The 15,204-nt window shown below is 44.3% G+C and overlaps 1 protein-coding gene across 1 annotated transcript; it reads left to right on the top strand.

Annotated features, from left to right (window-relative positions):
- Positions 1–619: 619 nt before the first annotated feature.
- Positions 620–13,367, top strand: mxra5a (matrix-remodelling associated 5a). Its single transcript, XM_040190247.2, has 8 exons — positions 620–1,007; positions 1,444–1,664; positions 1,855–1,984; positions 2,907–3,297; positions 3,599–7,600; positions 8,245–9,163; positions 9,271–9,597; positions 10,810–13,367. The coding sequence occupies exons 2-8, from the start codon at positions 1,480–1,482 to the stop codon at positions 12,398–12,400; spliced, it is 7,545 nt and encodes a 2,514-aa protein (XP_040046181.2). The 5' UTR covers positions 620–1,007; positions 1,444–1,479; the 3' UTR covers positions 12,401–13,367.
- Positions 13,368–15,204: the final 1,837 nt, after the last annotated feature.

Here is a 15,204-nt window from a genome sequence, read left to right as displayed (position 1 = left end):
ACACTCATCCTCAGATGGTGATGGTGACCTCCATCCCAGTAAACACATCCTCAAACACATTTTTTGTTTAGGTCCCACAGGACCTTCAGCATCACAATCTCATGGCTGCCCTCTGAAGGTAAATAAATCACACCTTGATAACTCAAACCTTTGTTATTATGTGACTTTTTTTCTTTACTGGTAGACAGTTAAACCATGTCCATGACAAGCAAATTCTACCTGTCTTATGAAGGCTGTGGGACGTAACGGGAAGCTGCAATAAAAACAAAGTGGACATTGTTATTTTGTCCCTTTATAAGATCTGTTGGCGGTTACAGCGAACATATTTTGGGGTGCAGGCCATATGCTTTTTTTGGTGGAGGGTGGAGACTAGGAAAACCAGGGGTCCTTTATTAATACATTTCCTTTTTCCTTTGGCCTTGTTTATATGCCTCCCTTTACATGAGGTGAGCCCTAGTTAGTTCAGGTCATGGAGATCTGTCTGATGCCACTACTTCTCCAGTTTCTTTCAGATCTTTTTCCTGCTTCAGCTTTAGACATCACTCTAATTTCTCATTGCTTCAACATGACTCCATGTCACAGCCCTGCTAACCGGTCATTCTCACTCAGCAGCATGAGAGTGTGTGTGGCTGTGTGACAGTATCATCTAGCTGAGACTGTCTCCAACCTCTTCTTCTGTCCTCCCGAAAAAACGCGTGGCTCCTCCTGTTGCGTCTCCCCCGTGCGCGCGGGACACGCTCCTCCACTTCATTCCTTACTGCGGTCCCACAGAGCAGGAGCAGGACAAAAACACCCCCTCCTCCCCCACCCAAGGATTTTATATGAAAGTCTGTGTTCAGCGGCTTCTCTTTGCAGACTTCCAACGTTTGCAACACACACTTTATCTGCTGCCTCTTGCAGCTTTCCGTTTGGGTTTAACTTTAATTCGACTGTGCGGTTTCTGGACTTCCGACACGTTGAAATGGAATATGAGGAGCTCCCTGGAGAGAGGCTATCACGATTTTGAGGTAAAATGCATTCGTATTTCCTTATTATTATTTGAGCTGAAGTTATTCAATATTTAAGGAGTACTTTGGCTGAAATCTGCGGGCCAGCAGTGTGTTGGTCCAATCGTGCGGTGATGGAGGCGGACGGTCCCCCAAAGAAAGTAGAGCCGAACTCCGATTAGAGCGCCAGAAAGTTCGATTAACCGTCCGACGGATTATCCTCCCGAATTATTTAATCCCGGTTTCACTTTTACTTCAACAAGAATCGTGAATTTGAAGCAGTTTTTGTATTTTATATTTCCTTTTTCTTTTTTCTCTGAAAACGGTAAAATAATAATAACGCGACTAAAACCCAATAATGAATTACTAATACTAATTATATTGCTAATAATGCAATAAATAAGATTTTAAAAATAGCATGTGTCGTTTGTTAATAACCTAATGATTTTTACTGCAGTAATTCCTCGGGTAGCTGCTCCTCCCTTGAATAAAGATGAAGCCCCCCGCCGTGTGCGTCCTCCACACTGTGCTGGTGCTGATGATCTTGCCCCCTGTTGCCTCGGTCCCCTGCCCCCGACCCTGCTCCTGCCCCCAGCCCTCTGAGCTCCACTGCACCTTCCGCTCCCTCACCACCATCCCAGCTGCTGTGTCCAGAGACGTGGAGCGCATGAACCTGGGGTCAGTCATTTCTGCATCCTCAGCCTCCACTTGGCATACCTTTAAGTGAGCTGCACCGTTTGGACTACACCCTAATGAACAATAATAAGGGGCTTTAATGTCAGGGCCTGTCAGTATCCAAGCTCATGTGTTGTTTCTCATGAATGGGTTGCATGTTGATTTTACCTCCTGCTCTGTGTTGCTTTTTCAGGTTCAACAGCATCAATAAGATTACTGACAAGTCGCTGGCTGGTCTGAGGAAGCTGGAGCTTCTGATGGTGCATGGGAACAACATCCACAGTCTCCCCAAGGGAGTGTTCAAGGATCTTACTTCATTGCAGGTAGGCCGACTGAGAACCTAATAAGAAGATTGAATAAATGAACTAAAGTCATTATTATCAATATATTTTTTGCTCTAACAAATTTGCTCCTGTGTTCCTAAACTCCAAAAGACCTGGATCATGACTTCATATCCATGTTTCCAGTGCATGGTACCAGGTCCTTTTTTCTAAGTCGGATTTCCTTTCCGTAGCAGTGTATGACGTAGTGTACGATGTAGTGCACATAGTAGTTCGTAGTGGGGCAGTAGGGTACAGTGTGGTACAGCGTAGTGGTGTACACCTGATAACTCCTCCTCCTTGTATCAGGGTCACATTGAACCTCGACCGAGGTCATACCAACAGTGTAGTGGTTCTGTTGTCCCCATACAGACCCAGCCAATGATGAAAAGGGTATTATAGCCATTCTATGAATAATGAGCCAAACCGGACTGCTTGGTAAGACTCTATTTGAAATGGTTTAAGAAAAGCAGCTGTATTATTTCGTTTCCCTGAGATTCTATTATTCCTATGTTACTACTGCCTTTTTTATTTTATTATATTAATGCCAAAATGAAACCTAAAGTCTGGACTTCTAAGAATTCTAGAATGATAAATGTCTCAAAATATTTTTCAATTGCAATATGAATAAAAAGTCGATTCATTACAACTTTGCAATTGTGTAACCCATGATATAAAAATAATCAACAACTTTTACTCAGTTTGCAAATGAAAATCTGACTTTAGCGTTGCTATTTTAAGTTCATATAATAATATGTCTGCATCATCACATTAAGTCAACTGTCTGGTTGAAGGTCTCTCATCTATTCAGCACAACCTGCCTGCAAAAGGGATACTCAATTAATTAATTAATTATATAAATATATTTATATATGTTTTCAATACTCATGCTAATCTCCTTTCTCCTTGTTGCTCCTTGGTTTAGATGTTGAAGATGAGCTACAACAAATTGAAGGAGATCAACAGAAACACCCTTCAGGGACTCTGGGCCTTGGCCAGGTTGCACCTGGACCACAACCGATTGGAGTTCATCCACCCAGACGCCTTCCAGGGCCTCACCTCCCTGCGGCTGCTACAGCTGGAAGGCAACCAGCTCCAGCAGCTGCACCCAGCCACCTTCACCACCTTCACCCTTATGGGCCACTTTCACTTCTCCACTCTGAGGCACCTCTATCTGTCGGACAACAGGCTGACATCGTTGCCCTCTGCGCTAGTGGAAACCATGCAACAGCTAGAGAACTTGTACCTCCATGGGAACCCGTGGATATGTGACTGCAACATGAGGTGGCTCCATGACTGGGATAAAACATCCCCAGGTCAGACTGTTCATTTCAAGTTCAACGTTCAACACAATATTTCAGAAAGCTGCCTCCTAAACTATTTCAATAATCAGGTCTGGAATAAAAGCAGTTCATTCTCTTTGATCACTTGCCTGATTGGACAAAAAGTGACAGACTACTTTTCGTTAGTCTTCGATCTTTATTGTTGAACCTTGTAAAACTAGTGACTTGATACATGACACATGTCTCCATCTTTTATAGTTTGAAACCTTCAAAGATGTTAATCTGAGAATACTTTAAAGTCTTATTTGACAGCTTCGTGCTTTTTCGTTTCCAGGTGTCTTGAAATGTAAAAAGGACAAGACCCTTTCAGGTGGCCAGCTGTGTCCTATGTGCTCCTCCCCCAGGCACCTTCAGAGGAAAGAGCTTCAGCCATTGGAGAAACTGGTCTGTAGCGGCCCCGTCATCCGTTCTCCTCATAGGACCTCGCCACCCGAGGACGTAGAGAGTGAGGTCATGACTATGGAGGACTTCAGGGAACCGTTTGGGAACATCTCCCTGGGCCTGTCAGACGAACATGGGAATGAGGTGGATCTGGAGTGTGGTATTGGTGAGCCAAAAGTTCTTACCAAGATCAACTGGGAGAAGTTCAACCAGCTCCAGGTGGCATCCAACATAACTGTAACTGTGGATCTTGAGTGCCCTGTTGATAGAGATAGATATGAGCAACTGTGGAGGCTTATTGCATACTACAGTAGTGTGCCAGCCCACCTACAACGGGGGATTATAGTCAGAAATGAGCCTCATCCAATCCATGTTTACAGACAGGACTATGAGAAGGATGCCCAGTACTACACCGGTGTTAAAGTAAATATGATGGCCCAGCCGGCCTGGCTGATGCAGACATCTGCAAACCTTCAGCTAAACCGACTTGAGTCATCAGCCAAGATGGTCAAATTGATCCTGTGCACGGACTTCTCAGAGACGCTTGAGACAGAGCTTGTGCAGCGACAGAAGAGGACATGGGTCATGATTGAGTCAATAAACACGACTAGCAAAGTGTTCAGCGCTATCCTGGGAAATCCGAGTCAAATGTACTGCAACGTGCACAGTTCTGGCCAACCAGTCCTCCACTGGATTCTGCCAGATGGCTCGAAGGTGGAGGCATCATCGAGCACTCCAGACAACAGGGTGACTCTGTCCAGTGATGGCAGGCTGCTCATTAAAGCCGTCATCCATGCAGACACTGGAATTTACTACTGTATTGCCAGGGTTCATGGAGACCTTGCTGTCATGCCATTCCATCTGACAGTGCAGGAATCCTCTAGCCCTCCCCCAGGGCAAGACGCCTTAGTTACTCCTATCGAGGGCTTTGCAGGTGATCCCATTTCTCTACCTTGCACGGCATCGGGTTCTCCTGATGCTGAAATTAATTGGATTCTACCAAACAGCAACATAGTTAGTTTCCAGGCTAACTCCTCCAGAGCTGTGGTCTATTCCAATGGCACTCTACATATCTCACAAACCCAGCTATTGGACAGTGGTCATTATAAATGCATCGCCATTAATCAACACGGTGTGGATACACTGGCTACTAAGATCATTTTTGTTCGCCGCAAAGGGCTCATAAGGCCATTTAGGAGGTTTCCAATAAGACCCCAGTCAGTGTCGGGTGTGAACACTCAGATTAAAGTTCCCACAGAGGATTCAGAGGATGCATCAGGGGACATTGAGATTACTCAAGTGGGGGGTCCAATGAGCCGCTTAGATCCTTTAAGTAAGAGAATGCCAGTAGGTTTGGCCCCTGGCAGAAGGGGCGTCCATCCATCGAGGAAAATGTGGCATAGGCCACCGGTGCTTCGAAAACCAACAGAATCACAAGTTAAAGACAGGAAGAACGTGGGTGAGGGCAGAAGGAAGACTAATTTGTCAAAAAGTAAAATTGATCCAGAGAAATGGGCTGATATTTTGGCTAAGATTAGGGATCGGAGTGTTCAGAATACCGTGACAGCCCTCCCAGTTCAGCATACAACAGAGGGGAGACAGACAGAGAAGTCAACACAGTCAAATGTTACTATTGAGACCTCTTCAGAGAGCACAACTGTGCGGGGCCAGGATTACTTTACTACACCACTCAGTCCAACACAATATCCAAGGAGGAAAACGAATGAACATAATACAGAAGATCAAACCAAATACGTGGCATCTAACAGCTACACCACACGGGATATGATATCAAACAGTCAGTACACACACAGCACACAGGATGCAGTTGAGCCACACACAGCACAGACTACATACAGTGTACAGCATACAGCCCAACACACAACTTCAAACAGTGTATTTTTCCTCCCACAGCAGACCACATCTGTTTCCCTACACAATGTCACTTTCTGGCAGGCCAACACAAACATTGCAAGCAGCAGCACTACATTTTCTCTAAAAGAAACCCAAAGCACAACTACAGATGTTGTTGGAGTCAAAACAGCTGATGCATCCAAGGGATTGGAGAGGAGTGAGAATATGGGCCGACCGAATGTTGATGCCAGCTCTGTTAATGATGGAGAACTCTTTGCAAGGGGAAGTGAAGTTATCCCTTCAGTCAACCCAAATGAATCAGAAACAAGCCAAGAGGAAAATGGAAAATATTTGACTGTGGCTGCCACAATAACGCAGTCACATTCTCCTCCAAAGGAGCGAACATTTGATGATTTGCAATCTCAAGCAATGCTCACACAAGTAACTCCAACAACTACTCTGGCACCGACCCATACAAGAAGGAGAGGGTCTGAAGGACAATTTCCCCCACGCATAGGAAAGCCTAGCTCCAGTAGAAGGAATGGGGGTCGTCGGAGAAAGCCCAACAGAAGGAAACAAAAGCTGATTGAACCGACCCGGTTTTTTATCACCACACCTACAAACCCTGCCCTAGAAACAGTCAGGACCACTGGCTCCACACAGCTAAAAATAGACCCTTTAGAAGTTAAAACAGCCAATTTCAATAGCACTCTTCCATTCAGTGGCAGCCAAGCAGCGTCATCAGGCACACTGAGTCATGAAGAAAGCACAGTCTTAGGGCATGACAACCAGGCAGCAGTAAAACTCTCCCCCCTACCAGCTTCTCCCTCTGAAACAAATGACAGCCATCAGCCCCGTGCCAAACCACTATTAAAAAGCACATCAGCGGCACCATCGTTTCCAACCGCCTCTCCAGAACTGGGTCACGCACAGACAAGTTCTCAAACAGCCCTGAGAATCTCAGAAAGGGCCTCTCCTCCAGAGCTCTTGAATATGTCCACAGCAGACACTCAGCAGAGGTTCACAGGCAGCCCTCTTCCACCTGTTAAACCCTCAGAGGAGACACAACATGCTAGCAATACAGGACACCTTGGACCTGTGCCACACTTTGGGGATTTTCACACTCTAACACAAGTGCTAACAGATTTTGGGCAGAATGAATCAGACTATCAATACAAGCCCACGGAAAAAGGTGAAAGAATGCTTTTGAAAGAGACTGACATTAATGTTTCCCTGCTGACTTCCCCAGCTGCTTCATTGATGGAGCATGAAATCAAGACAACCTCAGGAAACACTCCAAGTGGTTTGATTACGACACTGAGCGTGCCCCTTGAAGGTGAAACGGACACAGAAGAGATTACAACAAAGAAACCTTCTCAACCCAAAAGAGCTCATTATAATATGAGTACAATGAAAGCCACTAGCAGTAAGTCAGCAGTAGATCATCTTAACAATGCTGAGAGCACAGGAAATAACTCTGATGCTAGTTTTACAAGTATCGTCATAACAACAACTGTCGCTACTACATCATCAAGGCTTGATGCTGTGATCCCATCTCGAGCGGCAATTGATGTCACACTGCCCAAAACTTCTTCCACAGAAACCAAAAGAGGGCCTCCATTTAGGGCCACCACTCAGGAGCCTCCCACGGTCAACATCACACCAGATAACCACGGCCAAGAACAACAAACCCAACCCATCATCCCATCGGAGGACAGGAGAACATCAGACTTTGGTCCTGCAACTCAGTCAACTGACCACCAGCTGGTTCTTTTCACGAGTTCACATCCAACTTCACCGGGCCTAAACCGGACCCTTGCCCCAACAACAGATCCCCTCATAGACGGACTTCCAACAACCATTCAGGATGTATCCAAAGAGCAACAGCTACCTGGAACAGGATCTATTCCGAGAGGCAAACCAAGAATAACTGAGAGCAATCCCCGGACTTTCACAGTGGACGCTGAAGCAGATGCTCAGCTTCCCTGCAGGGCCGAGGGGGAGCCGATGCCCTTTCTGTCATGGACCAAAGTGGCCACTGGTAAGTACGACTCAATATACACACGGTCAGGCTTGTCAGTTACTTCTTTACTTCTACAGTAGGGGAGATGGAAAAGAAAGATTAAATTAGTGTAAGAGTTTGTAAGAGCTTAAGTTTTCAATAAGGACTAATAAGCAGGAAGCTGACCTACTTTATGCAGAAATGTTTTGGGATCAACGTGCTTTTCGAGGCGGCTTTATGGGGCCATTTGAGGGAATGCCGTTTTCGATTTTGGCCAGAGGTTGCCATCATGCTTACTATAGATCAAAGAAAATATAACAAGTTCTCATATGTTTTTTAAAGGTAAAAAGTAAAAAAAGGGGTATATTACCACAATGTTGATATTGCTTTAATAATGAAAATCCCAAATTATGTTCAGTCTTTTCTACAAGGATATTTTGATTTTTTTCCTACAAATGATCAAAGTCTTTCTACCACTTAAAATGAACACAGTTCATAACACACAAATGGTCTTTTTGCGCACCCTGCAAATACTAAAGCCATTACATCTAAAGCACAGTTTAGGCTAATGACTTGTATGTGCCTGTATATACATTTTTTTCTACATTGAATATTTCTTCACTTGAAACTCTTAATATGTCTGAGATAACTGTGTCATTTTTGCAATCCTTCTATCAATGCAGGGGCAAGTATTGCTCAGAACACCAGAGTCCAGAGGTTTGAGGTACATCCAAATGGTTCATTAATCATCAGAAACACACAGCCCTTGGACGGGGGCCAGTACCTTTGTACTGTCCAGAACCAGTACGGCACAGACAACATGGTGGTCACCCTTGTGGTTTTTTCTCGTCATCCGCGGGTCCTCCAGCCTCGGCACAAAGACGTCCCTGTGCACCTTGGTGACAAAGTCAAGTTGGAGTGTAAAGTGGAAGGACACCCTCCGCCTCAAATCACATGGGTGCTGCCTAACCATGTCCACATAGCTGCTCCCCCACTTGGAGTGACCCCTCAGCAGCATGTGGTCGTTTTTAGTAACGGAACACTCCAGATCAGCCGGGTCACTAACGCAGACGGAGGGATTTATAAGTGCATTGGCAGCAGCGCAGCTGGGGCCGACTCGGTCTCAGTGCGCCTTTACGTGTCAGTGTTGCCGCCTGTGATTCAGCAGGCCCAGTATGAGAACACCACCCTCCCAGAGGGCAGCTCCGCTTACATCCACTGTACTGCCACAGGGGCCCCTCAGCCAGTCATCAAATGGATCACACCAGATGGCGCTCATCTCACTGCTTCTCAGTTTGTTAGTGGGCGCAACCTATTAGTCTATCCCAATGGGACCCTGCTCATACAGAGATTGGGCCTGGGAAATGCTGGGAGATATACGTGTTCAGTCACTAATGCAGTGGCATCCAGCACAAGAACAGTAATCTTAAACACAAGGACAAATCCCAACTATGCCAAGGCCAGTATCACCTTGTCGTCTCCCCAGAGAACAGATGTGATATACGGGGGGAGGCTGCTGCTCGACTGCGTGGCAGCAGGAGGACCGGAGCCCCGAATCATCTGGAGGACACCATACAAGAAGCTGGTGGATGCTCAGTACAGGTAACAAATGTACATGCAAATGAATGATTGTCCTCTGAGATTAAATGTTTAAACAAACCTCTACATTTAATGGCATCTGAATGCTATTGTTTTCATTATCTTTGCAGTTTTGACCCCAGGATAAAAGTGTTCCCCAATGGCACGATTACCGTTCATTCTGTGACCGACCAGGACAGTGGTGACTACCTGTGTGTGGCGCGTAACAAGATGGGAGATGACTATGTTCTGCTGCGGGTCAACGTGCTGACCAGACCGGCGAAGATCGAGCAGAAGCAGCAGAGATCTAATCAGGAGGTGGTGTATGGTGGGGATCTAAAGGTGGACTGTGTGGCATCTGGTCTCCCCAACCCAGAGATCAGCTGGGCACTGCCAGACGGCAGCATGGTCAACCCGGTCAAACAAAGAGATAGTGTCAGCGGAGGACGCAGTCGCAGGTATGAGCCACTTTATTAAGGTCTTAGAATTGTGATAATTAGTGAATAACTAAATTCTAGAATATACCTAATTAATTAATTCACCTGATTCATTAATCATCAGTGAAGGGGTCATCCTTGGTTACGACACTTAATCCCATGAACTGAGCCTGAGTTGTCTGAATGGTAAGTCCTGCTAGCAGGTGGCACCTTATATGAAAGTTATTTTGGCAGCCCTCTTTTAGCGAGTCTGTAAACCACATTTAAAGAGGACCCATTCACTGAACCTTTTTGGGAGGACTGGCCTGCATGCAAATAATCAATTAAGACATGTAAAGAAACTTGACTTTGCTACTGTCGCAGCTCACCACCTTAAAATGAATGACTCTTTACACTTCTTACACCAAAGGAAATCTCTTTAAGAACCAATTTTTGGGTTGCTACAATGCAAACACTCAACTGTATTTATTATGTCTGGCCATGATGCATGCAACATACAGAAAATACTTATTTTAGATCAAGGATGGGACACAAATACATCACAGTAATATTATGAGTATTAAGTCATATCTTTGTTGTAAACTATCTAAAAAAAAACTTTATAAATAAATCCAGAACCTGCGTTTCTGTATGCATTCTGTATTAAGTATGCAAAATACTTCACTACCAGCTTTCTTTTATGTGGATATACAGTTTCTGAGAAATACTTTTTTTGATTAGTATACGTATTTAATCAGTAAGGGCTGGATGTGAAAAATGTACAGAAATTGTGTGATGTGCCAATCTTTCCCTAATTCATGAATGTTTTACTTAAATGACATCAATGCATTCAACTCACAACTGAAATTACATGGTAAATGGACTGTACTCGTATAGCGCTTTTCTAGTCTTCCGACCACTCAAAGCGCTTTAACACTACATGACATCATTCACCCATTCACACCCATTCATACACTGATGACAGGAGAACCATACACTGTGACACCTGCCATCAGTAACTACCATTCACACACTGTAGTCGCAGCTACAGGAGCAATGTTGGGTTAAGTGTTTTGCCCAAGGACACATCGACATGCGGGTTAGCCAGGCCTGGGATCGAACCCACAACCCTCTGATTGGACATGCAACCAGGACAACCGTGCTCCCCACTCACCCACAGTCGCCCACACAATTACAGTGTTCAAAGAGTAGAAATCTGTATCTCCCTTCACCCCTTCTCTCTCTGCACTGTAGGTATGTGGTGTTTGACAACGGAACACTGTACTTCAACCATGTCGGCATGCCAGAAGAAGGTGATTACACCTGCTACGCCGAGAACCAACTTGGCAAGGATGAGATGAAAGTTAGAGTCAAAGTCAAGGCTGCAACTGCCCCGCCACAAATCCAGGATAAGGACAAAAAGTCGATCCGAGTTTTCTATGGTGAGACCATCACACTGAGATGCAATTCCAAAGGGGAACCAATGCCGACCATCACATGGATATCGCCTACAAATAGAGTGATCTCCCCAGCATTAGACAAATACCAGGTGCTGGATGATGGGACTTTGGTGGTTCAAAAGGTCCAGCGTTTTGATGGCGGTAACTACACCTGCGTGTCCAGGAACAATGCAGGGCAAGACCATAAAGTTATTAGGCTTGACGTGCTAGTAACATCTCCAATAATCAACGGCATAAAAGGAACTGTCAATTCCGTCAAGGTGGCTGCTGTCCAGGATCAGCGGAAGCTGTTGGACTGTGTGGCAAAGGGAACTCCCACCCCTCGCATCATGTGGCTACTACCAGGAAACGTGATCCTACCTGCACCATACCACAGCAACAGAATGGAGGTTCATCAAAATGGTACCTTGGAGATTCGGTCAGCCAAGAGGACAGACTCGGGGCAGCTGGCTTGTATCGCTCGTAATGAGGGAGGAGAGGTCAAGCTGGTGGTCAACTTGGATGTAAAAGAGGTTGTTGGGAAACCCCAAATTAGAGGTCCACAGTCAGGTAGCCTATCACTGACTTTGGGGAATACAATGACTTTGAATTGCTCTTTTGAGGGCTCATCACTTCCTCATCTGACTTGGATCCTACCCAGCGGCACACTGTTGCAAAGTGGTGCTCGGTTGTCTAAGTTTTTCCACAAGCCCGATGGCTCTTTGATCATCAGCAACCCGTCTATTGCTGAAACTGGTATGTATCGATGTCTTGGACGAAATTCTCGAGGGCTTGTGGAGCGTACGATCACTTTGTCCCCAGGGAGGAAGCCAGAGATCAGCAACAGATATAACTCTCCCGTAAGCGTTGTGAACGGGGAAAGACTTTTGCTTCATTGCATTACCAGCAGCGAACCTCTTAGACTAACATGGACCATACCCAGTGGGGTGGTCCTCAACAGGCCACAGAGAGCTGGACGATATGCCGTACTACCTAATGGGACACTTGCAATCCAGCAAGTATCAGTTTATGATAGGGGTTCCTATATGTGCAGAGCGGCAAACGAGTACGGCAGCTCTCAGCTTTCTGCATCAGTAATTGTGATTGCATACCCACCTAGAATTACTAACGGCCCTCCTGCTGTGACCTACGCAAAACTTGGAGTTGCTGTCCAGTTAAACTGCATAGCAACTGGGAACCCGAGGGTGGAGGTAGCATGGGAAACCCCAAATAAAACCCGCCTGGCTGTCAGTGCGCAGCCCCGCCTTTTTGGGAACAAGTACCTTCATCCACAAGGTTCCCTCATCATCCAGAACCCGACACAAAGAGATGCCGGTGTCTATCGATGCACAGCTCGGAATGCCATAGGCACAGACTCTAAAGCCACCATTCTCCAAGTGTATTGAAGAATGTCACTTCATATTAGTCCTTTGCCCTACTGTATGCCCGAGCAACTGCCAAGGTAAAAAATGTATTGATCATAATGTTGTAAAAACTGCTGTCACAACAATGAAATATCGAGATTGATTAAAAGCTGCAGGGCTGTTTAGAGGCAAAAAGTATTTTGCCGCTCCACTGCTTACCCATTACATACATTTCTAGAAAATCCCTATAAATGGGAATTATACAGGGCCTTCCATTTTGAGCAACGCTTGCTTAATTAATAAATGCCAATCAGGTAGGGAAGCAGACTATCATGTTTTTGCATTGCATAATCTTTACAGTGCTCATTGCTCATGGACAGTTGCTGTTGTTCTCATTTATTTTGGATACCAGTGGTACCGTGAAGACTACTGCTATTCTGTCCACAGTAGTACTACAACTAATCTATGTTATTATGAAATGGAAAAACACTGCATGATATTAAATAAATATAATTTATAATTTTGGACAGCTCATCTGTTTGTGTTTCCTGGAGAAGACACTGATCCATTGATCCTCTCTGACCAAAGACTCTCCTCAGCTGTACAAGTACCTTGACGTTGATCAGTATAATTTCTTCTAAAATTGAGATGAGAGTTGCGTAACGTATAACTAATTTTCATGGAAATATAGTTTAACATCATTACAGAATTTATTGTAGGTATGCATAAAGTTGCTAATACGACTTCTACATATTTTTCACTCCAAAAACATCAGTTTATTATCCTATACTCTTCATAAATGTCCATCTCAAGTTGTTTCTGGGTTTCCATAACTGCACATATTTCAATAACTGATTGTCTTTTGCTTTTGTCAGCAGTATGCACCTTTTTTTATCTACTTGTAGAAATTGCTGATCAAGGTTCTAAGTCACAAGTTGTAAATTATTTGTTTCTAATAGACTGTGGTGCATAGCTATTTTCCTAATTGTTAATAAACTTTTTCTACAATGCTCGGAGGAAAAAAAATGTTTTATTGCTGAATAAGGGAAAGCAAAAGATTGGAAAATGATGACTCAAGAATGTTTGCCACTGCATGCATAACTGATAACGGTTTTGGAATTAACTTTGAAACCAATGAATTCACAATTAAAGTTTCACAAAACACACAGAAGTGTATGACTTTATATAATTTTTCTTGATGAAATTATTCAAGTTCAAGTTGGATGTGATTTTTTTTCAGCTGTCCTTAGAAAGCAGAGCACAGTTATGAATCTGAGAGAGTACTAGATTTAGCAAGCTGGATGATAGAACTAGGTCACCATTATTCTTGAAGACTCCCCTTGCAATAATTCCTAAGAGAATACAGCTGCAGTCTCATCTTCCAGAAAAAAAAACATCTGGAACCAAGAGGAAATCCCCCCATTAGTTCAGCAGATTTGGCTGAAAGAGTCACACTTTGAGAAATTTCCATGGTGGAAGTAATAAATTGCATTTACTCTTTTTTTTTTATTGTAAAAACGTTGGGTTTTGTGTATTTTCAGTAACGCCTTCTATTGGCAATTTTACTTTTATGCAATACTTTTTGCCTTAAGTAGTATACTTTGCTACGTTTCGAGTCCCTTCCTTTATGAGTAAAACAGAGGGTGTGGGAATGGGACTAAAGAAAGGAGCTAAATTAGCAGCAGAACAAAGAGGTTGCTGGCGTGTCTGCGGCTGCAGGACGGCACAGTTTCGGAGAGAAGTCTCCCAGGAAAAGAAGTTGTGTGCATCCTAACTGATCACCGCTTCAATGCACCATTCAGCAAGCTAAGTCATCGGATCAAACGAACCCAACTTTTGCATGCTGGGTCTGATTTATAACTCCATGGACTAAATAGAAGAAAGGGAAACCTGATGGTGGTCACTTTTGTGGTCCTTTCTGAAGTACAAGTGACGTTAGCTTGGGTAGCATGGTGTGTCCATAATTCACTTCAATCCACATAACAATGAATCATCAAACCTAAATCCATAGTGAATGTAGGCCCATAGCTGCATGTTTCAAAAGGATTACATTACTCTTATGTAGCGACTGATTCACCAGAAATGAGTGAGTGTCACTCCACTCGACCTGGTAGTATGAAGGTTGTACAAGAGACTTTACAGAGCTAATATATCACCCCCGTTAGCAAGTTGGCCCCCATTACAAGAAGGCAACTTTAAATGACTTCCACATACTGGTACAGAGAGACTGAGTGGACTGGTTCTAATTCTACAAAGACACTGAGTGGACTGGTCACAGTGGGAGAGAGAGACTGAGCTGACTGTGGGACGGAGACTGAGTTGACTGGTCACAATCGGAGAAAGAGACTGAGCTGACTGGTTATAGTGGGACAGATTGACACACTATAAGTATAAACACATTGTAGTACTCTTTCCATCTCTGGAGCTTGTCCATTAATCATCCCAGGCAGGGTTAACCAGTGCCACATTGTACTCCCTCCACTAATTTTTTTTTGTTGCCGATGAAGTCAACATTTTCCACTCTGATTAGGCTGCAGTGATGCACGTCGTCCCCCAGCTAAAGCAGATAGATCACAGCTCTCCACAGGGATGTCTGTGTAATATGAAGCTGTCTATTTGTGACCCTTGAGCTACTTGAATGCCTCTTTACGCTGCTCAATGCAGTTAGCTTGCTGTGCTTATCTGCTCGGACTTCAGATGGTCTATTAGGGAAATTTACATCATAGGAACTTAAAAAAGAAGTCACTACTTAAGGGATCAAAGCTGAAAAAAAGGCACGTATTATGCTGAGAACAAAAGCAAGTGAAGCTTCAGTGAGAACGACTGGCTTATCACACGGTGCTGTA

Source organism: Gasterosteus aculeatus, chromosome 1 (genome assembly GCF_964276395.1).
Source record: "Gasterosteus aculeatus chromosome 1, fGasAcu3.hap1.1, whole genome shotgun sequence".
Classification (NCBI taxonomy): domain Eukaryota; kingdom Metazoa; phylum Chordata; class Actinopteri; order Perciformes; family Gasterosteidae; genus Gasterosteus; species Gasterosteus aculeatus.
This window is presented reverse-complemented; position numbering and strand designations above follow the sequence as displayed.